The sequence below is a fragment of the Coregonus clupeaformis genome, unplaced genomic scaffold (genome assembly GCF_020615455.1).
Source record: "Coregonus clupeaformis isolate EN_2021a unplaced genomic scaffold, ASM2061545v1 scaf0172, whole genome shotgun sequence".
Taxonomy (NCBI): Eukaryota; Metazoa; Chordata; class Actinopteri; order Salmoniformes; family Salmonidae; genus Coregonus; species Coregonus clupeaformis.
Window position 1 is genome coordinate 167,501 of NW_025533627.1, and position 22,500 is coordinate 190,000.

Here is a 22,500-nt window from a genome sequence, read left to right on the forward strand (position 1 = left end):
GAGGAAAGGCTGTGCAACCACTGCACCACAGCAGAACCCGAGACAGAGCTGGCTCCCTGTAGAGGAAAGGCTGTGCAACCACTGCACCACAGCAGAACCCGAGACAGAGCTGGCTCCCTGTAGAGGAAAGGCTGTGCAACCACTGCACCACAGCAGAACCCGAGACAGAGCTGGCTCCCTGTAGAGGAAAGGCTGTGCAACCACTGCACCACAGCAGAACCCGAGACAGAGCTGGCTCCCTGTAGAGGAAAGGCTGTGCAACCACTGCACCACAGCAGAACCCGAGACAGAGCTGGCTCCCTGTAGAGGAAAGGCTGTGCAACCACTGCACCACAGCAGAACCCGAGACAGAGCTGGCTCCCTGTAGAGGAAAGGCTGTGCAACCACTGCACCACAGCAGAACCCGAGACAGAGCTGGCTCCCTGTAGAGGAAAGGCTGTGTAACCACTGCACCACAGCAGAACCCGAGACAGAGCTGGCTCCCTGTAGAGGAAAGGCTGTGTAACCACTGCACCACAGCAGAACCCGAGACAGAGCTGGCTCCCTGTAGAGGAAAGGCTGTGTAACCACTGCACCACAGCAGAACCCGAGACAGAGCTGGCTCCTGTAGAGGAAAGGCTGTGTAACCACTGCACCACAGCAGAACCCGAGACAGAGCTGGCTCCCTGTAGAGGAAAGGCTGTGTAACCACTGCACCACAGCAGAACCCGAGACAGAGCTGGCTCCCTGTAGAGGAAAGGCTGTGTAACCACTGCACCACAGCAGAACCCGAGACAGAGCTGGCTCCCTGTAGAGGAAAGGCTGTGTAACCACTGCACCACAGCAGAACCCGAGACAGAGCTGGCTCCCTGTAGAGGAAAGGCTGTGCAACCACTGCACCACAGCAGAACCCGAGACAGAGCTGGCTCCCTGTAGAGGAAAGGCTGTGTAACCACTGCACCACAGCAGAACCCGAGACAGAGCTGGCTCCCTGTAGAGGAAAGGCTGTGTAACCACTGCACCACAGCAGAACCCGAGACAGAGCTGGCTCCCTGTAGAGGAAAGGCTGTGTAACCACTGCACCACAGCAGAACCCGAGACAGAGCTGGCTCCCTGTAGAGGAAAGGCTGTGTAACCACTGCACCACAGCAGAACCCGAGACAGAGCTGGCTCCCTGTAGAGGAAAGGCTGTGTAACCACTGCACCACAGCAGAACCCGAGACAGAGCTGGCTCCCTGTAGAGGAAAGGCTGTGTAACCACTGCACCACAGCAGAACCCGAGACAGAGCTGGCTCCCTGTAGAGGAAAGGCTGTGTAACCACTGCACCACAGCAGAACCCGAGACAGAGCTGGCTCCCTGTAGAGGAAAGGCTGTGTAACCACTGCACCACAGCAGAACCCGAGACAGAGCTGGCTCCCTGTAGAGGAAAGGCTGTGTAACCACTGCACCACAGCAGAACCCGAGACAGAGCTGGCTCCCTGTAGAGGAAAGGCTGTGTAACCACTGCACCACAGCAGAACCCGAGACAGAGCTGGCTCCCTGTAGAGGAAAGGCTGTGCAACCACTGCACCACAGCAGAACCCGAGACAGAGCTGGCTCCCTGTAGAGGAAAGGCTGTGCAACCACTGCACCACAGCAGAACCCGAGACAGAGCTGGCTCCCTGTAGAGGAAAGGCTGTGTAACCACTGCACCACAGCAGAACCCGAGACAGAGCTGGCTCCCTGTAGAGGAAAGGCTGTGCAACCACTGCACCACAGCAGAACCCGAGACAGAGCTGGCTCCCTGTAGAGGAAAGGCTGTGCAACCACTGCACCACAGCAGAACCCGAGACAGAGCTGGCTCCTGTAGAGGAAAGGCTGTGTAACCACTGCACCACAGCAGAACCCGAGACAGAGCTGGCTCCCTGTAGAGGAAAGGCTGTGTAACCACTGCACCACAGCAGAACCCGAGACAGAGCTGGCTCCCTGTAGAGGAAAGGCTGTGTAACCACTGCACCACAGCAGAACCCGAGACAGAGCTGGCTCCCTGTAGAGGAAAGGCTGTGTAACCACTGCACCACAGCAGAACCCGAGACAGAGCTGGCTCCCTGTAGAGGAAAGGCTGTGTAACCACTGCACCACAGCAGAACCCGAGACAGAGCTGGCTCCCTGTAGAGGAAAGGCTGTGTAACCACTGCACCACAGCAGAACCCGAGACAGAGCTGGCTCCCTGTAGAGGAAAGGCTGTGTAACCACTGCACCACAGCAGAACCCGAGACAGAGCTGGCTCCCTGTAGAGGAAAGGCTGTGTAACCACTGCACCACAGCAGAACCCGAGACAGAGCTGGCTCCCTGTAGAGGAAAGGCTGTGTAACCACTGCACCACAGCAGAACCCGAGACAGAGCTGGCTCCCTGTAGAGGAAAGGCTGTGCAACCACTGCACCACAGCAGAACCCGAGACAGAGCTGGCTCCCTGTAGAGGAAAGGCTGTGCAACCACTGCACCACAGCAGAACCCGAGACAGAGCTGGCTCCCTGTAGAGGAAAGGCTGTGCAACCACTGCACCACAGCAGAACCCGAGACAGAGCTGGCTCCCTGTAGAGGAAAGGCTGTGCAACCACTGCACCACAGCAGAACCCGAGACAGAGCTGGCTCCCTGTAGAGGAAAGGCTGTGCAACCACTGCACCACAGCAGAACCCGAGACAGAGCTGGCTCCCTGTAGAGGAAAGGCTGTGCAACCACTGCACCACAGCAGAACCCGAGACAGAGCTGGCTCCCTGTAGAGGAAAGGCTGTGCAACCACTGCACCACAGCAGAACCCGAGACAGAGCTGGCTCCCTGTAGAGGAAAGGCTGTGCAACCACTGCACCACAGCAGAACCCGAGACAGAGCTGGCTCCCTGTAGAGGAAAGGCTGTGCAACCACTGCACCACAGCAGAACCCGAGACAGAGCTGGCTCCCTGTAGAGGAAAGGCTGTGCAACCACTGCACCACAGCAGAACCCGAGACAGAGCTGGCTCCCTGTAGAGGAAAGGCTGTGCAACCACTGCACCACAGCAGAACCCGAGACAGAGCTGGCTCCCTGTAGAGGAAAGGCTGTGCAACCACTGCACCACAGCAGAACCCGAGACAGAGCTGGCTCCCTGTAGAGGAAAGGCTGTGCAACCACTGCACCACAGCAGAACCCGAGACAGAGCTGGCTCCCTGTAGAGGAAAGGCTGTGCAACCACTGCACCACAGCAGAACCCGAGACAGAGCTGGCTCCCTGTAGAGGAAAGGCTGTGCAACCACTGCACCACAGCAGAACCCGAGACAGAGCTGGCTCCCTGTAGAGGAAAGGCTGTGCAACCACTGCACCACAGCAGAACCCGAGACAGAGCTGGCTCCCTGTAGAGGAAAGGCTGTGTAACCACTGCACCACAGCAGAACCCGAGACAGAGCTGGCTCCCTGTAGAGGAAAGGCTGTGTAACCACTGCACCACAGCAGAACCCGAGACAGAGCTGGCTCCCTGTAGAGGAAAGGCTGTGTAACCACTGCACCACAGCAGAACCCGAGACAGAGCTGGCTCCCTGTAGAGGAAAGGCTGTGTAACCACTGCACCACAGCAGAACCCGAGACAGAGCTGGCTCCCTGTAGAGGAAAGGCTGTGTAACCACTGCACCACAGCAGAACCCGAGACAGAGCTGGCTCCCTGTAGAGGAAAGGCTGTGTAACCACTGCACCACAGCAGAACCCGAGACAGAGCTGGCTCCTGTAGAGGAAAGGCTGTGTAACCACTGCACCACAGCAGAACCCGAGACAGAGCTGGCTCCCTGTAGAGGAAAGGCTGTGTAACCACTGCACCACAGCAGAACCCGAGACAGAGCTGGCTCCCTGTAGAGGAAAGGCTGTGTAACCACTGCACCACAGCAGAACCCGAGACAGAGCTGGCTCCCTGTAGAGGAAAGGCTGTGTAACCACTGCACCACAGCAGAACCCGAGACAGAGCTGGCTCCCTGTAGAGGAAAGGCTGTGTAACCACTGCACCACAGCAGAACCCGAGACAGAGCTGGCTCCCTGTAGAGGAAAGGCTGTGTAACCACTGCACCACAGCAGAACCCGAGACAGAGCTGGCTCCCTGTAGAGGAAAGGCTGTGCAACCACTGCACCACAGCAGAACCCGAGACAGAGCTGGCTCCCTGTAGAGGAAAGGCTGTGCAACCACTGCACCACAGCAGAACCCGAGACAGAGCTGGCTCCCTGTAGAGGAAAGGCTGTGCAACCACTGCACCACAGCAGAACCCGAGACAGAGCTGGCTCCCTGTAGAGGAAAGGCTGTGCAACCACTGCACCACAGCAGAACCCGAGACAGAGCTGGCTCCCTGTAGAGGAAAGGCTGTGCAACCACTGCACCACAGCAGAACCCGAGACAGAGCTGGCTCCCTGTAGAGGAAAGGTTGTGCAACCACTGCACCACAGCAGAACCCGAGACAGAGCTGGCTCCCTGTAGAGGAAAGGCTGTGCAACCACTGCACCACAGCAGAACCCGAGACAGAGCTTGCTCCCTGTAGAGGAAAGGCTGTGCAACCACTGCACCACAGCAGAACCCGAGACAGAGCTGGCTCACTGTAGAGGAAAGGCTGTGCAACCACTGCACCACAGCAGAACCCGAGACAGAGCTGGCTCCTGTAGAGGAAAGGCTGTGTAACCACTGCACCACAGCAGAACCCGAGACAGAGCTGGCTCCCTGTAGAGGAAAGGCTGTGTAACCACTGCACCACAGCAGAACCCGAGACAGAGCTGGCTCCCTGTAGAGGAAAGGCTGTGTAACCACTGCACCACAGCAGAACCCGAGACAGAGCTGGCTCCCTGTAGAGGAAAGGCTGTGTAACCACTGCACCACAGCAGAACCCGAGACAGAGCTGGCTCCCTGTAGAGGAAAGGCTGTGTAACCACTGCACCACAGCAGAACCCGAGACAGAGCTGGCTCCTGTAGAGGAAAGGCTGTGTAACCACTGCACCACAGCAGAACCCGAGACAGAGCTGGCTCCCTGTAGAGGAAAGGCTGTGTAACCACTGCACCACAGCAGAACCCGAGACAGAGCTGGCTCCCTGTAGAGGAAAGGCTGTGTAACCACTGCACCACAGCAGAACCCGAGACAGAGCTGGCTCCCTGTAGAGGAAAGGCTGTGTAACCACTGCACCACAGCAGAACCCGAGACAGAGCTGGCTCCCTGTAGAGGAAAGGCTGTGTAACCACTGCACCACAGCAGAACCCGAGACAGAGCTGGCTCCCTGTAGAGGAAAGGCTGTGTAACCACTGCACCACAGCAGAACCCGAGACAGAGCTGGCTCCCTGTAGAGGAAAGGCTGTGTAACCACTGCACCACAGCAGAACCCGAGACAGAGCTGGCTCCCTGTAGAGGAAAGGCTGTGTAACCACTGCACCACAGCAGAACCCGAGACAGAGCTGGCTCCCTGTAGAGGAAAGGCTGTGTAACCACTGCACCACAGCAGAACCCGAGACAGAGCTGGCTCCCTGTAGAGGAAAGGCTGTGTAACCACTGCACCACAGCAGAACCCGAGACAGAGCTGGCTCCCTGTAGAGGAAAGGCTGTGTAACCACTGCACCACAGCAGAACCCGAGACAGAGCTGGCTCCCTGTAGAGGAAAGGCTGTGTAACCACTGCACCACAGCAGAACCCGAGACAGAGCTGGCTCCCCTGTAGAGGAAAGGCTGTGTAACCACTGCACCACAGCAGAACCCGAGACAGAGCTGGCTCCCTGTAGAGGAAAGGCTGTGTAACCACTGCACCACAGCAGAACCCGAGACAGAGCTGGCTCCCTGTAGAGGAAAGGCTGTGTAACCACTGCACCACAGCAGAACCCGAGACAGAGCTGGCTCCCTGTAGAGGAAAGGCTGTGTAACCACTGCACCACAGCAGAACCCGAGACAGAGCTGCATTTCCTGACAAAATGTCAAAAATATAAAACAATTAGAGAGTTTAATTTCACCCAATTTGAAACCCTTATTCAAGGTTTCAAATACCTCTCTGATTAGAATAGGCTACCCGTCCTGTTGGGGGAGGACGCAGAGAGCTGTGGGTTGGCAGGATAGGCTACCCGTCCTGTTGGGGGAGGAAGCAGAAAGCTGTGGGTTGGCAGGATAGGCTACCCGTCCTGTTGGGGGAGGAAGCAGAGAGCTGTGGGTTAGCAGGATAGGCTACCCGTCCTGTTGGGGGAGGAAGCAGAGAGCTGTGGGTTGGCAGGATAGGCTACCCGTCCTGTTGGGGGAGGAAGCAGAGAGCTGTGGGTTGGCAGGATAGGCTACCCGTCCTGTTGGGGGAGGACTCAGGCTACCCGTCCTGTTGGGGGAGGACTCAGGCTACCCATCCTGTTGGGGGAGGACGCAGAGAGCTGTGGGTTGGCAGGATAGGCTCCCTGTCCTGTTGGGGGAGGACGCAGAGAGCTGTGGGTTGGCAGACCACTACATTGCTGCCTGCCATAAGATGAGGGACAGTGTCTGACAGACCAACCAACCTGCACATGTCCTCTATGCCATTGTTATTGTTATTGACCATTGTATGGTTATTTTGACCCTTGAATATTGTTGTTACTGATTGTCCCGTTGACAATCTTGATTATTATTATTTTATATTATGTTAATATTGTAAATGTATCACTTAATCTCCAAAGTACGCTTTGGCAATATACACATTTTACATTTTTTACATTTTTAGTCATTTAGCAGATGCTCTTATCCAGAGCAACTTACATGAGCAATTAGGGTTAAGTGCCTTGCTCAAGGGCACATCGACAGATTTTTCACCTAGTTGGCTCGGGGATTAGAACCTTTCGGTTACTGGCACAACGCTCTTAACCACTAAGCTACCTGCCGCCCCACATTGTTACGTCATGCCAATGAAGATTGAAACAGAGACAGATCAGTAGAGAGAGTGACCAAGATTGAAACAGAAACAGATCAGTAGAGGGAGACCAAGTTTGAAACAGAGACAGAGTGAATTAGTAACGGTGCAGTAATAACGTTGAGATTGATTACATTTGCTCCTCTCATTCTGACGGAGATATTATATTATATTATATGCTTGACCTGGGCACCGGCACCTAAATGTTTCTACTGCTACTGCTTCACCTAAATATAAACACTACCGCACCCAAAATCAGTACTGGCACCTACAGTGAATGTAAATATATTCATCCCCCTTGGCGTTTTTCCTATTTTGTTGCATTACAACCTGTAATTTAAATTGATTTTTATTTGGATTTCATGTAATGGACATACACAAAATAGTCCAAATTGGTGAAGTGAAATGAAAAAAACAACTTGTTTCAAAAAATCTAAATAATAAATAACGGAAAAGTGGTGCGTGCATATGTATTCACCCCCTTTGTTATGAAGCACCTAAATAAGATCTGGTGCAACCAATTACCTGCAGAAGTCACATAATTAATTAAATAAAGTCCACCTGTGTGCAATCTAAGTGTCACATGATCTGTCACATGATCTCAGTATATATACACCTGTTCTGAAAGGCCCCAGAGTCTGCAACACCACTAAGCAAGGGGCACCACTAAGCAACTGGCACCATGAAGACCAAGGAGCTCTCCAAACAGGTCAGGGACAAAGTTGTGGAGAAGTACAGATCAGGGCTGGGTTATAAAAAAATATCAGAAACTTTGAACATCCCACTGAGCACCATTAAATCCATTATAAAAAAATGGAAAGAATATGGCACCACAACAAACCTGCCAAGAGAGGGCCGCCCACCAAAACTCACAGACCAGGCAAGGAGGGCATTAATCAGAGAGGCAACAAAGAGACAAAAGATAAACCTGAAGGAGCTGCAAAGCTCCACAGCAGAGATTGGAGCATCTGTCCATAGGACCACTTTAAGCCGTACACTCCACAGAGCTGGGCTTTATGGAAGAGTGGCCAGAAAAAAGCCATTGCTTAAAGATAAAAATAAGCAAACACGTTTGGTGTTCGCCAAAAGGCATGTGGGAGACTCCCAAAACATATGGAAGAAGGTACTCTGATCAGATGAGACTAAAATTGAGCTTTTTGGCCTTCAAGGAAAACATTATGTCTGGCGCAAACCCAACACCTCTCATCACCCCGAGAACACCATCCCCAGAGTGAAGCATGGTGGTGGCAGCATCATGCTGTGGAGATGTTTTTCACCGGCAGGGACTGGGAAACTGGTCAGAATTGAAGGAATGATGGATGGCGCTAAATACAGGGAAATTCTTGAGGGAAACCTGTTTCAGTCTTCCAGAGACTTGAGACTGGGACAGAGGTTCACCTTCTAGCAGGACAATGACCCTAAGCATACTGCTAAAGCAACACTCGAGTGGTTTAAGGGGAAACATTTAAATGTCTTGGAATGGCCTAGTCAAACTTACTGACTTAAAGATTGCTGTACGCCAGCGGAACCCATCCAACTTGAAGGAGCTGGAGCAGTTTTGCCTTGAAGAATGGGCAAAAATCCCAGTGGCTAGATGTGCCAAGCTTATAGAGACATACCCCAAGAGACTTGCAGCTGTAATTGCTGCAAAAGGTGGCTCTACAAAGTATTTGTCACGGTTTCGGCCGAGGCTGCTCCTCCTCCTGGTTCGGGCAGGCTTCGGCGGTCGTCGTCCCCGGAGTACTAGCTGCCACCGATCTATGTTTCATGTTCGTTTGGTTTGGTCTTAATGTTGTACACCTGTGTCTAGTTAGTCCTCGTTAGTGTTCTATTTAGTTCTCGTTGTGTGTGTCTGTGTTTGTGTGTGATTGCGCCTCTGTTACGTGTTGGAGCTACATTTTTCCCTCCAGTGTTTGGAGTGGTTTCTTTGCACATGTTTGGTGCGCAGTTTATTTTGTCGCCTGTGTGCGCCTGGTATTCGCCTTCAGGCTTATTGCGCTTTTGTTTGTGTGAATTTTGCACTAAAGCCTTTGAACTGAGCCTCTGCGTCCTGCGCCTGATTCCTACACCACACCCACCTTCAGCACCTTATGACAGTATTGACTTTGGGGTGGGGGTGAATAGTTATGCACGCTCAAGTTTTCAGTTTTTTAGTTTTATTTCTTGTTTGTTTCACCCAAAAAAATATTTAGCATCTTCAAAGTGGTAGGCATGTTGTGTATATCAAATGATACAAACCCCCCAAAAATCAATTTTAATTCCAGGTTGTAAGGCAACAAAATAGGAAAAATGCCAAGGGGGGTGCATACTTTCGCAAGCCACTGTATTTCAGTCCAAGTCAAGCATTGATTACATGCTCTTTCATCCCAGTTCATTTGACTGAGACCCATTAGAATTAGATGAGACTAGGATGGAGGAAGAGAGATGAGAGATATGAGAGGGTTGGGGGTAGTTATGAGAGATATGAGAGGGTTGGGGGTAGTTATGAGAGAGAGGAGAGCGTTGGGGGTAGTTATGAGAGAGAGGAGAGGATTGGGGGTAGTTATGAGAGATATGAGAGGGTTGGGGGTAGTTATGAGCGATATGAGAGGGTTGGGGGTAGTTATGAGAGAGGAGAGCGTTGGGGGTAGTTATGAGAGAGAGGAGAGGATTGGGGTAGTTATGAGAGAGAGGAGAGGGTTGGGGGGTAGTTATGAGAGAGAGGAGAGCGTTGGGGGGTAGTTATGAGAGAGAGGAGAGGGTTGGGGGTAGTTATGAGAGAGAGGAGAGGGTTGGGGTAGTTATGAGAGAGAGGAGAGGGTTGGGGTAGTTATGAGAGAGAGGAGAGGGTTGGGGGTAGTTATGAGAGAGAGAGGAGAGGGTTGGGGTAGTTATGAGAGAGAGGAGAGGATTGGGGTAGTTATGAGAGAGAGGAGAGGATTGGGGTAGTTATGAGAGAGAGGAGAGGGTTGGGGGTAGTTATGAGAGAGAGGAGAGGGTTGGGGGTAGTTATGAGAGAGAGGAGAGGGTTGGGGTAGTTATGAGAGAGAGGAGAGGGTCGGGGTAGTTATGAGAGAGAGGAGAGGGTTGGGGGGTAGTTATGAGAGAGAGAGGAGAGGGTTGGGGGTAGTTATGAGAGAGAGGAGAGGGTTGGGGGTAGTTATGAGAGAGAGGAGAGGGTTGGGGTAGTTATGAGAGAGAGGAGAGGGTTGGGGGTAGTTATGAGAGAGAGGAGAGGGTTGGGGTAGTTATGAGAGAGAGGAGAGGGTTGGGGTAGTTATGAGAGAGAGGAGAGGGTTGGGGTAGTTATGAGAGAGAGGAGAGGGTTGGGGTAGTTATGAGAGAGAGGAGAGGGTTGGGGGTAGTTATGAGAGAGAGGAGAGGGTGGGGGGTAGTTATGAGAGAGGAGGAGAGGGTTGGGGTAGTTATGAGAGAGAGGAGAGGGTTGGGGTAGTTATGAGAGAGAGGAGAGGGTTGGGGGTAGTTATGAGAGAGAGGAGAGGGTTGGGGGGAGTTATGAGAGAGAGGAGAGGGTTGGGGGTAGTTATGAGAGAGAGGAGAGGGGTTGGGGTAGTTATGAGAGAGAGGAGAGGGTTGGGGTAGTTATGAGAGAGAGGAGAGGGTTGGGGTAGTTAAGAGAGAGAGGAGAGGGTTGGGGGGTAGTTATGAGAGAGAGGAGAGGGTTGGGGGGTGAGTTATGAGAGAGAGGAGAGGGTTGGGGGGTAGTTATGAGAGAGAGGAGAGGGTTGGGGTAGTTATGAGAGAGAGGAGAGGGTTGGGGGTAGTTATGAGAGAGAGGAGAGGGTTGGGGGTAGTTATGAGAGAGAGGAGAGGGTTGGGGTAGTTATGAGAGAGAGGAGAGGGTTGGGGTAGTTATGAGAGAGAGGAGAGGGTTGGGGTAGTTATGAGAGAGAGGAGAGGGGTTGGGGTAGTTATGAGAGAGAGGAGAGGGTTGGGGTAGTTATGAGAGAGAGGAGAGGGTTGGGGTAGTTATGAGAGAGAGGAGAGGGTTGGGGGTAGTTATGAGAGAGAGGAGAGGGTTGGGGTAGTTATGAGAGAGAGGAGAGGGTTGGGGGTAGTTATGAGAGAGAGGAGAGGGTTGGGGTAGTTATGAGAGAGAGGAGAGGGTTGGGGTAGTTATGAGAGAGAGGAGAGGGTTGGGGTAGTTATTCTAGAGCTGGCAGTAACACAAGATAACTCTGATCAAAACATACTTCTTTCAAGTCAGTTTACTTCTCTAATCAACAACACAATGTGGACATTCATTTATTCTTGAATTGAATCTGATTACTAAGCAGTCTGATGTCTATGTTGCATTGCCCCCTTCTAGAGGACAAGCTGCAACATTACACTCAGCCACCCACCCACCGACCCATCCACCAAGCCACCCACCCACCCAGCCAGCCATGAAGCCACCCATCCACCAAGCCACCCACCCACCCAGCCAGCCATGAAGCCACCCAGCCACCAAGCCAGCCAGCCAGCCACCCACCAATCCACCCAGCCAGCCAGTCAGACAGCCAGCCAGCCAGCCAGCCAGCCACCAATCCACCCAGCCAGCCAGCCAGCCACCCACCAATCCACCCACCCACCCAGCCAGCCAGCCAGCCACCCAGCCAGCCACCAATCCACCCAGCCAGCCAGCCAGCCAGCCAGCCAGCCACCAATCCAGCCACCCAGCCAGTCAGACAGCCAGCCAGCCAGCCAGCCAGCCACCAATCCACCCAGCCAGCCAGCCAGCCACCCACCAATCCACCCACCCACCCAGCCAGCCAGCCAGCCACCCAGCCAGCCACCAATCCACCCAGCCAGCCAGCCAGCCACCCAGCCACCCACCAATCCAGCCAGCCAGCCAGCCAGCCACCCAGCCACCAAGCCAGCCACCCAGCCAGCCCCCAAACCAGGCAGTCAGCCAGCCACCCACCCACCCAGCCACCCAGCCAGCCAGCCAGCCACCCAGCCACACACCCATCCACCCAGCCAGCCAGCCAGCCAGCCAGCCACCCAGCCAGCCACCAATCCAGCCACTAACCCACCTTGCAGTCTTTCTGGTACTTGCTCCACACGTCTTTACTCAGGCCCCCCGACGCCTCGCAAGGTTTGTCAGGAGGGACAATGTTGTGGTTGACCAGTGCTGACAGATGGGTACGGACCGTGGACAGGTGTCGACAGTAGGCCAGCCCTGGGGGGAGGGAGGGAGGGAGGAGGGGGAGGGAGGGGGAGGGAGGGAGGGAGGGAGGGAGGGGGAGGGAGGGAGGGAGGGGGAGGGAGAAAGAGAGAGGACATTAGAAAGAGAGAAGAAGGGAAGACAAGGGAAGGAAGGAGAGAAAGAAAGAGAGGCATAAAAGAAGACAGGAGGTCTCTTCCTTTACGCCACAGGACCTGAGAAACAAACAACTCTGAGAGAAAGAACACAGACAGACTTACATCCGTAGAAGGCCCTGGAGACGATCTGCCTTTTCATATTCTGGCACAGCATCTTCAGAGGGCTCCTGGAGACAGGACACACACATACAGCAGTGGGATTATGATAGCATGATTTCAGGTTATCAATTAATGATGTGATCCATTCTCTGCAGGAGTGTATGTATGTATGTCTGTATGTGTGTGTGCATGTGTATGTGTGCATGCGTGTGTGTGTGTGTGTGTGTGCGTGCGTGTGTGTGTGTGCGTGTGTGCGTGCGCGTGCGTGCGTGTGTGTGCGTGCGTGCGTGCGTGTGCGTGCGTGCGTGTGTGCGTGCGTGCGTGTGTGTGCGTGTGCATGCGTGCGTGCGTGCGTGTGTGTGTGTTCTCACCGGTCGTGGATGCAGGTGCAGCCTGCTGGGTATTCCAATGAGACGTTACTGCCCCCTGTGGAGCAAGGCAGACATGACAACATGTGACTGGTGCACTCTGCTCCCTGCTGCCATGACGACGGGCTGCCTCCCACATACGCACCCTGGATGTCCATCATCTCCCCATGGTCTGGAGGGGGAGGGGGGGTGGAGAGAGAGGGATGAGAGAGGGGTGGAGAGGGGGGTGAGAGAAGGATGGAGAGGGGGGAGAGAGAGGGAGGGGGGATGAGAGGGGGGTGAGAGAAGGATGGAGAGAGAGGGAGAGAGAGGGAGGGGGGATGAGAGGGGGGTGAGAGAAGGATGGAGAGAGGGGAGAGAGAGGGAGAGAGGGGGGATGGAGAGAGGGATGGAGGGAGGGAGAGGGGGATGGAGAGAGAGAGGGAGAGAGAATGGAGAGAGTGAGGGATGAGAGAGAGAGAGAAAGTGATGGAACAAGGGTGAAGACAACAGCGAGGAAAATAGGTGAGGGACAGAGAAGCACTCTTAAGGTGCTCTGAGACTAGGCTGTAAACTGACCTGTTGGCTGCGTCCAGAATGTGTCATTGGTTACCTTATTGGCTAAATAAAACAATGTTCATCCTCTAAGATCTCGTCTGGTTAGAATTACATGATCTGTTACCCAGGCCCTTTAACTCAACCATGACATCAATTTAGGTAGAGAGATTTCTCTCTTTATCGATTTCAGATTCATGTGTTGTAGAAATTGCTCTTTCAAATATTGTATATTTCATTTTGCGTACATTGCTCACATAGATGTATGAGTTATACATTTACAGTGCCTTCAGAAAGTATTCAAACCTTGAAAATATGAAGAGTGGTACTCAGTGATGTGTTGTGTTGGATTTGCCCCAAACATAACGCTTTGTATTCAGGACAAAAAGTTAATTTCTTTGCCACATTTTTTGCAGTTTTACTTTTGTGCCTTATTGCAAACAGGATGCATGTTTTGGAATATTTTTTATTCTGTACAGGTTTTCTTTTCACTCTGTCATTTAGATTAGTATTGTGGAGTAACTATAATGTTGTTGATCCATCCTCAGTTTTCTCCTATCAAAGCCATTAAACCCTGTAACTTCCACCATTGGCCTCATGGTGAAATCCCTGAACGGTTTCCTTCCTCTCCGGCAACTGAGTTAGGAAGGACGCCTGTATTTTTGTAGTGACTGGGTGTATTGATACACCATCCAAAGTGTTATTAATCACTTCACCATGCTCAAAGGGATATTCAATGTCTGCTTTTTAATTTTTGTATACATCTACCAATAGGTGCCCTTTGCACGGCATTGGAAAACCTCCATGGTCTTTGTGGTTGAATCTGTGTTTGAAATTCACTGCTCGACTGAGGGACCTTACAGATCATTTTATGTGTGGGGTACAGAGATGAGGTAGTCATTCCAAAATCATGTTAAACACTATTATTGCACACAGAGTGAGTCCATGCAACTTATTATGTGACTTGTTAAGCTAATTCTTACTCCTGAACGTATTTAGGCTTGCCATAACAAAGGGGTTGAATACTTATTGACTCAAAACATTTCAGCTTTTCATTTTTTATTAATTTGTAAACATTTCTAAAAACATAATTCCACTTTGACATTATGGGGTATTGTGTGTAGGCCAGTGATACAAAATCTCAATTTAATCCATTTTAAATTCAGGCTGTAAGACAACAAAATGTGGAAAAATTCAAAGGGTGTGAATACTTTCTGAAGGCACTGTATGTACGTGGTTATAGATAAGTGAGTCAGACAAACATCATAAAACACAATATATTGAGAATAAACAAAAACTTGGAATTGAATAAGAAGAAGTTTTGGGAAGTGAGAGTTTTCGAAGCAAACAGAAGGAAGGAAGTAAGCAGACAGAGCAGAGCATGCTGGGGGATCAGGCCAGGCAGAGAGGATGCTGGGAAGGCATGCTTATAGAGCCCAGTCAGAGAGAAGACATAGAGCACAAACTGGCTCCACAGAGGACCAAAAACAGACATTAGGAGAGGAGAGGAAAGGAGAGGAAAGGAGATGGGGAGAGGAGGAGAGAGACAGGGCAGCGGGGTTCTCAGGCCATGCAGGAAGCAGGAGGCATAAAGCCAGAACATGACGACGGAAAAAGCCAAATGCCAAAACAGGAACAAAAACAAAACAACTTAATGTCCATTAAGGGTATACCAAAAATACAAAGAAAGAATCATAAAAACATCAACATCAAAGAAATGCTCTTCACCTTAATTCTTCAGGGTGGAGCAGATGACCTGTTATAAATATGAATAGCTGCTCTTTGGTTGTTCAGCAGAAAAACCAAGAAATCAAAACGATAAAACAGAACCAAACATAAAATGCTGCCTGGAAAGGAGACCCCGCATTCGGACTCCCTAGAAAATGTATTTTTTTTTGTTGGGCTATGCGAGTTCAAAGTTCAACAGGAAGTGATTTTAGGGTTTTTGGTAATGCACTCCCGGGTGTTGACATAACGATACTGTAACAGGGTAGGAACCAAAGTGTGACAGGGTAGGAACCAAAGTGTTGTCCATGTCTCTACTACTGCGGAACCCCACAGGACCTAGCCGTCACAATGGAAGGGACGAGGGGACGACGGTGGTTAGTGAAGAATTACAGTGAACAGCATTGCAGAAAGAATGACTGCACTAACAAAGGAAGAGGAGAAAACTACATCAGAGCAAAGAAATCAATCAATAAAAAAAAAAAATATATATATATAGAGAGAGAGAGAGATACAGTATATATATATAAAAATATATATATAGAGAGAGAGAGAGACAGAGAGAGAGAGAGAGAGAGAGAGAGAGAGAGCAGATAAGGGGGGGAGAGGGCAGAGAGAGAGAGAGAGAGAGAGAGAAAGAGAAAGAGAAAGAGAAAGAGAGAGAGAGAGAGAGAGAGAGAGAGAGAGAGAGAGAGAGAGAGAGAGAGAGAGAGAGAGAGAGAGAGAGAGGGGGGTGTTCCTTACAGTAGAAACAAACAACACACCTTTTAAAACAAAACTTAACTGGTTGCTGCATATCTCACATGCAAACTGGTCAGGCATGTTGCAGTGAACGTAAATGAAGACAATAGAGCCAAAACAAAAACTACACAGTAAGCAGAAGAGTTTAGTATACCAAACCAAACCAAAAAGAGTGCAAAAAGGAATAACAACAGAGAAAATTATCAAAGCATTTCTTTGTGCCCCAGAACCCAACAGTGCTGAGAGGAGAGGACCATAGTAACTGGGAATAACATGGTACTGCTCCATTGAGAGGAGAGGACCATAGTAACTGGGAATAACATGGTACTGCTCCATTGAGAGGAGAGGATCATAATTCCCTATAATGTTTACTTCTAAGTTTACTTCTTTAGACCAGGGCCCATGGGGAATAGGGTGCCATTTCAGACGCAGCCAGTCAGAGATAACAGTCTCTAAAGGGACTAGGGAGGGCGGACAGTCATCAGAGATATATCTGCAAGGTGATACAGGGTAGAATGACAACATGACAATGTCCATATTACAGCATACTGAGAGAAAGACATAAGGCTACAGTATTTTATACTAAAGCACATTCTGAAGATGAGAAAACACTGTTGGCCAGTCAGTCTCTCTCCATTTAGGATATACAGTAACCGGTCCTCTATGGCCCAGCTGGTAGAGCACTGAGCCACAGATATTATAAATATTACTGTCAGTTGGACCCATAGAAATAAAATCAATAGAAGTGGCTTAGAGCCTTTCACCATGGAAATTCATTAAATGGGGAGGCCCGTTCTATTTCTATGGTCTGATCTACAGATTATATTTATATGGTATGATCTACAGATTATATTTCTATGGTCTGATCTACAGATTATATTTCTATGGTCTGATCTACAGATTATATTTCTATGGTCTGATCTACAGATTATATTTCTATGATCTGATCTACAGATTATATTTCTATGGTCTGATCTACATATTATATTTCTATGGTCTGATCTACAGATTATATTTCTATGGTATGATCTACAGATTATATTTCTATGGTCTGATCTACATATTATATTTCTATGGTCTGATCTACAGATTATATTTCTATGGTATGATCTACAGATTATATTTCTATGGTCTGATCTACAGATTATATTTATATGATCTGATCTACAGATTATATTTATATGGTCTGATCTACATATTATATTTATATGGTCTGATCTACAGATTATATTTCTATGGTCTGATTTACAGATTATATTTCTATGGTATGATCTACAGATTGTATTTATATGGTCTGATCTACAGATTGTATTTATATGGTCTGATCTACATATTATATTTATATGGTCTGATCTACAGATTATATTTATATGGTCTGATCTACATATTATATTTCTATGGTCTGATCTACATATTATATTTCTATGGTATGATCTACAGCAGCACAAGCAGCTGGGGGGGGTATTTCTAGGCTACAGTGTGAATCAGTTACATTAGACTGGCTTTATGTTAGTCTCTTACTCTCTCTCTCTTTCACTCTCTCCCTCCCTCTCTATATCTCTCTCTTTATACAGTACTTCTCTCTATATCTCTATCTCTTCACAGTACTTCTCTCTATATCTCTCTCTCTCTCTTCTGCACACAGGGACGTGCCACTTGACCTAGCTGTAGTTCTCACCATGGCAACGCACCAAGGCCTAGCCAGCATCATGGGTTATGAAGCAGTGCAGTCAGGTCAGTGCTATAACACACTATCAGTGCATTATGAGGCATAATAAAGGACATTATAAAGCATTATATGTATTTAATAGACAGTGTTACTAAAGTTTCTGACTGCAAGCCCAACAAAAACAACATTTCTACATCTGACAATGACTGAAAATTGTGGAAATGCATTATTTTTCATTGTTTATTATCTGGGCTATTGATTTGTCGATTAACTTTATACCAAACTAATAGTTTTGTCATTGTATCAAAGAGCAAGAGGAAACTCAACAGCCCTCCACTCTCCCCTCTCAAACCATACACACCCTACCTACTCTGCACTGTTGAGATAGGTCATGGGGTCAAAGATACACAAAGGGGTTTAGAGGAGAGGGTTTGGATTGGAGGGTTTGGATGCATGCAGGGTAGGATGGGGAGGGATGGACCAGGGGAGGGGGTGGGGTTGAGGTAGGTCAGGTGATGGACCAGGGGAGGGGGTGGGGTTGAGGTAGGTCAGGTGATGAAACAGGAGAGGGGGTGGGGTTGAGGTAGGTCAGGTGATGGACCAGGGGAGGGGGTGGGGTTGAGGTAGGTCAGGTGACGGATAAAAACCTTTCATGACATTAGGATCTGTGAGGTTCCGCCAGCAGATCATTGAGATCATAGCCTGGAGTCTATCCTCCTCTTCTTCATCATCATCCAGCGAGGGAGCACGGCTGCCCGTGGTGTGGTGGTAGTTTATAGTCACTGCTATATACCAGGTGATAATACACACAGATAACACAGTTAAACATATAGTACAGCGCCATCTATAGGCCTGGTGGTGTGGCGGTAGGTTATAGTCACTGCTATATATACCAGGTGATAATACACACAGATAACGCAGTTAAACATATAGTACAGCGCCATCTATAGGCCTGGTGGTGTGGCGGTAGGTTATAGTCACTGCTATATATACCAGGTGATAATACACACAGATAACACAGTTAAACATATAGTACAGCGCCATCTATAGGCCTGGTGGTGTGGCGTGGTTATAGTCACTGCTATATACCAGGTGATAATACACACAGATAACACAGTTAAACATATAGTACAGCGCCATCTATAGGCCTGGTGGTGTGGCGGTAGGTTATAGTCACTGCTATATACCAGGTGATAATACACACAGATAACACAGTTAAACATATAGTACAGCGCCATCTATAGGCCTGGAGGTGTGGCGGTAGGTTATAGTCACTGCTATATACCAGGTGATAATACACACCGATAACACAGTTAAACATATAGTACAGCGCCATCTATAGGCCTGGTGGTGTGGCGGTAGGTTATAGTCACTGCTATATATACCAGGTGATAATACACACAGATAACACAGTTAAACATATAGTACAGCGCCATCTATAGGCCTGGTGGTGTGGCGGTAGGTTATAGTCACTGCTATATACCAGGCAATAAAACCAGGCCCCCAATGTCCGGTCTGGAGCGTGAAGTCACAAGCTCTGCTGGTCGGCTACTGCGTAGCAAATTAGCGGTGCCAAAAGCCCTGCTCTGCCCTAGAAAGCCAATGTAAATTACGATCGCCAGAACGGGAAAAAAAAACATTTTTAGACAGACATTTTGGGCTCTAAACTGTGTTTATTATGGTGAAGTTCGATCCCCACAGTGAATTATTTTAAAGTTTGCTACAAATCGAGATATTTAATTAAATATTGATCCAGTCTGACTAATACATTTGTCGTCACACAGGACCGCGTGCTGACACAGACCAGTCACGGGCCGGCAGGCTACGAGGAGGCTCCCGGTTGACTCTCTCAGGCAGGATGAAAAAAACGATATCGACCATGATCCTTTGTTAGTTACGGCCACTTTCACCATGATCCTTAGCGATTTTCTGGTGCCTCTCCAGTTTACAGCCTCTACAGCCTCTACAGTTTACAGCCTCTACAGTTTACAGCCTCTACAGTTTACAGCCTCTACCGTTTACAGCCTCTACCGTTTACAGACTCTACAGTTTACAGACTCTACAGTTTACAGCCTCTATAGTTTACAGCCTCTACAGTTTACAGCCTCTACAGTTTACAGCCTCTACAGACTCTACAGCCTCTACAGTTTACAGCCTCTACAGTTTACAGCCTCTACAGACTCTACAGCCTCTACAGTTTACAGCCTCTACAGTTTACAGCCTCTACCGTTTACAGCCTCTACAGTTTACAGCCTCTACAGTTTACAGCCTCTACAGTTTACAGCCTCTACAGTTTACAGCCTCTACAGTTTACAGCCTCTACAGACTCTACAGCCTCTACAGTTTACAGCCTCTACAGTTTACAGCCTCTACAGTTTACAGCCTCTACAGTTTACAGACTCTACAGTTTACAGACTCTACAGTTTACAGACTCTACAGTTTACAGCCTCTACAGTTTACCGCCTCTACAGTTTACAGCCTCTACAGTTTACAGCCTCTACAGCCTCTACAGTTTACAGCCTCTACAGTTTACAGACTCTACAGTTTACAGCCTCTACAGTTTACAGCCTCTACAGACTCTACAGCCTCTACAGTTTACAGACTCTACAGTTTACAGCCTCTACAGTTTACAGCCTCTACAGTTTACAGACTCTACAGTTTACATTCTCTACAGTTTACAGACTCTACAGTTTACAGCCTCTACAGTTTACAGACTCTACAGTTTACAGACTCTACAGTTTACAGCCTCTACAGACTCTACAGCCTCTACAGTTTACAGCCTCTACAATTTACAGCCTCTACAATTTACAGCCTCTACAGTTTACAGCCTCTACAGTTTACAGCCTCTACAGACTCTACAGCCTCTACAGTTTACAGCCTCTACAGTTTACAGCCTTTACAGTTTACAGCCTCTACAGACTCTACAGCCTCTACAGTTTACAGACTCTACAGCCTCTACAGTTTACAGCCTCTACAGTTTACAGCCTCTACAGTTTACAGACTCTACAGTTTACAGCCTCTACAGTTTACAGCCTCTACAGTTTACAGACTCTACAGACTCTACAGTTTACAGACTCTACAGACTCTACAGCCTCTACAGTTTACAGACTCTACAGACTCTACAGTTTACAGACTCTACAGACTCTACAGCCTCTACAGTTTACAGCCTCTACCGTTTACAGCCTCTACAGTTTACAGCCTCTACAGTTTACAGACTCTACAGTTTACAGCCTCTACCGTTTACAGCCTCTACAGTTTACAGACTCTACAGACTCTACAGTTTACAGCCTCTACAGTTTACAGACTCTACAGTTTACAGACTCTACAGCCTCTACAGCCTCTACAGTTTACAGCCTCTACAGTTTACAGCCTCTACAGTTTACAGACTCTACAGTTTACAGACTCTACAGTTTACAGACTCTACAGACTCTACAGTTTACAGACTCTACAGTTTACAGACTCTACAGTTTACAGACTCTACAGACTCTACAGCCTCTACAGTTTACAGCCTCTACAGTTTACAGCCTCTACAGTTTACATACTCTACAGTTTACAGACTCTACAGTTTACAGACTCTACAGTTTACAGCCTCTACAGTTTACAGCCTCTACAGACTCTACAGCCTCTACAGTTTACAGCCTCTACAGTTTACAGCCTCTACAGTTTACAGCCTCTACAGTTTACAGCCTCTACAGTTTACAGACTCTACAGTTTACAGCCTCTACAGTTTACAGCCTCTACAGTTTACAGACTCTACAGACTCTACAGCCTCTACAGTTTACAGCCTCTATAGTTTACAGCCTCTACAGTTTACAGCCTCTACAGTTTACAGACTCTACAGTTTACAGCCTCTACAGTTTACAGACTCTACAGTTTACAGACTCTACAGCCTCTACAGTTTACAGCCTCTACAGTTTACAGCCTCTACAGTTTACAGCCTCTACAGTTTACAGACTCTACAGTTTAGACTCTACAGTTTACAGACTCTACAGTTTACAGACTCTACAGTTTACAGCCTCTACAGTTTACAGCCTCTACAGTTTACAGCCTCTACAGACTCTACAGTTTACAGCCTCTACAGTTTACAGACTCTACAGTTTACAGACTCTACAGTTTACAGACTCTACAGTTTACAGCCTCTACAGTTTACAGACTCTACAGTTTACAGACTCTACAGCCTCTACAGTTTACAGACTCTACCATTTACAGCCTCTACAGTTTACAGACTTTACAGCTCACAAAAATTCAAACATACAGAATGCTCAAGCTACTTCCTGTAACTCTCTGTCCACTCTCTCACTGCGTAACAATACCTACTGTATACTAAACATAAACATAGCAGCAAAGAGACCCACTCAACAGCAGACAAAGTGGACAAGAAGTACTTTCACAGTGAAGTCTATCATGCGTGTCCAATGATGGGGTGGGTGCAATTTTGTGTTTGTGTGTATGTGTGTGTGTGTTGCGTGGAGGGGATAACTCACTAGAGTCGTGGTGGCGTCCAGGGTAGACTATACGGAACACGTAGTCAGCCGCTGTCTGCTCCTCTCCCTCCTGATCTAACAGCCTGGCTGAGCGCTCCTCTCCCTCCTGATATATCAGCCTGGCTGAGCGCTCCTCTCCCTCCTGATCTAACAGCCTGGATGTGCTGGTCCTCTTCCTTAGCTTAGGAAACACCTTACCCTGGAATACACACACACACACATATATACGCGCATGCACGTACGCAAACACAGACACACACACACACACACACACACACACACATACATACAAACACACAGTATGTATAGTTAGTTCATTGTTGTAGTTATCGTTATATTGTTCTTGTAGCTCAGTTAGTAGAGCATGGCGCTTGTAACACCAGGGTAGTGGGTTTGATTCCCGGGACCACCCATACGTAACATGTATGCAGCATGACTGTTAGTCACTTTGGATACAAGCGTCTGCTAAGTGGAATATATTATATATACAGTATATATTAGTATTATAGGGCGGCAGGTAGCCTAGCGGTTAAGAGGGTTGGGCCAGTAACCAAAAGGTTGCTGGTTCGAATCCCCTAGCCAACTAAGTGAACAATCTGCCGATGTGCCCTTGAGCAAGGCACTTAACCCTAATTGCTCCTGTAAGTCGCTCTGGATAAGAGCATCTGCTAAAATTTAAATATTAATTTTTTGTCCTAGGTGTGGACGG

The 22,500-nt window shown here is 48.8% G+C and overlaps 1 protein-coding gene across 3 annotated transcripts in view; it reads right to left on the reverse strand.

Moving 5' to 3' along the window:
• LOC121555676 (small G protein signaling modulator 2) overlaps positions 1-22,500 on the reverse strand; it is a 158,640-nt gene that overhangs the window by 45,551 nt on the left and 90,589 nt on the right. The window contains exons 11-15 of one of the 3 annotated variants that reach the window (XM_041869504.2): positions 21,792-21,990; positions 17,955-18,089; positions 12,642-12,810; positions 12,274-12,338; positions 11,883-12,028 (exon numbers count right to left, since the gene is read on the reverse strand). In XM_041869504.2, the coding sequence (XP_041725438.1) occupies positions 11,883-12,028; positions 12,274-12,338; positions 12,642-12,810; positions 17,955-18,089; positions 21,792-21,990 (714 nt within the window). Of the gene's footprint in view, positions 1-11,882; positions 12,029-12,273; positions 12,339-12,641; positions 12,811-17,954; positions 18,093-21,791; positions 21,991-22,500 lie in introns of all 3 variants that reach the window. The other 2 variants (XM_041869503.2, XM_041869505.2) reach the window with 2 other exon arrangements.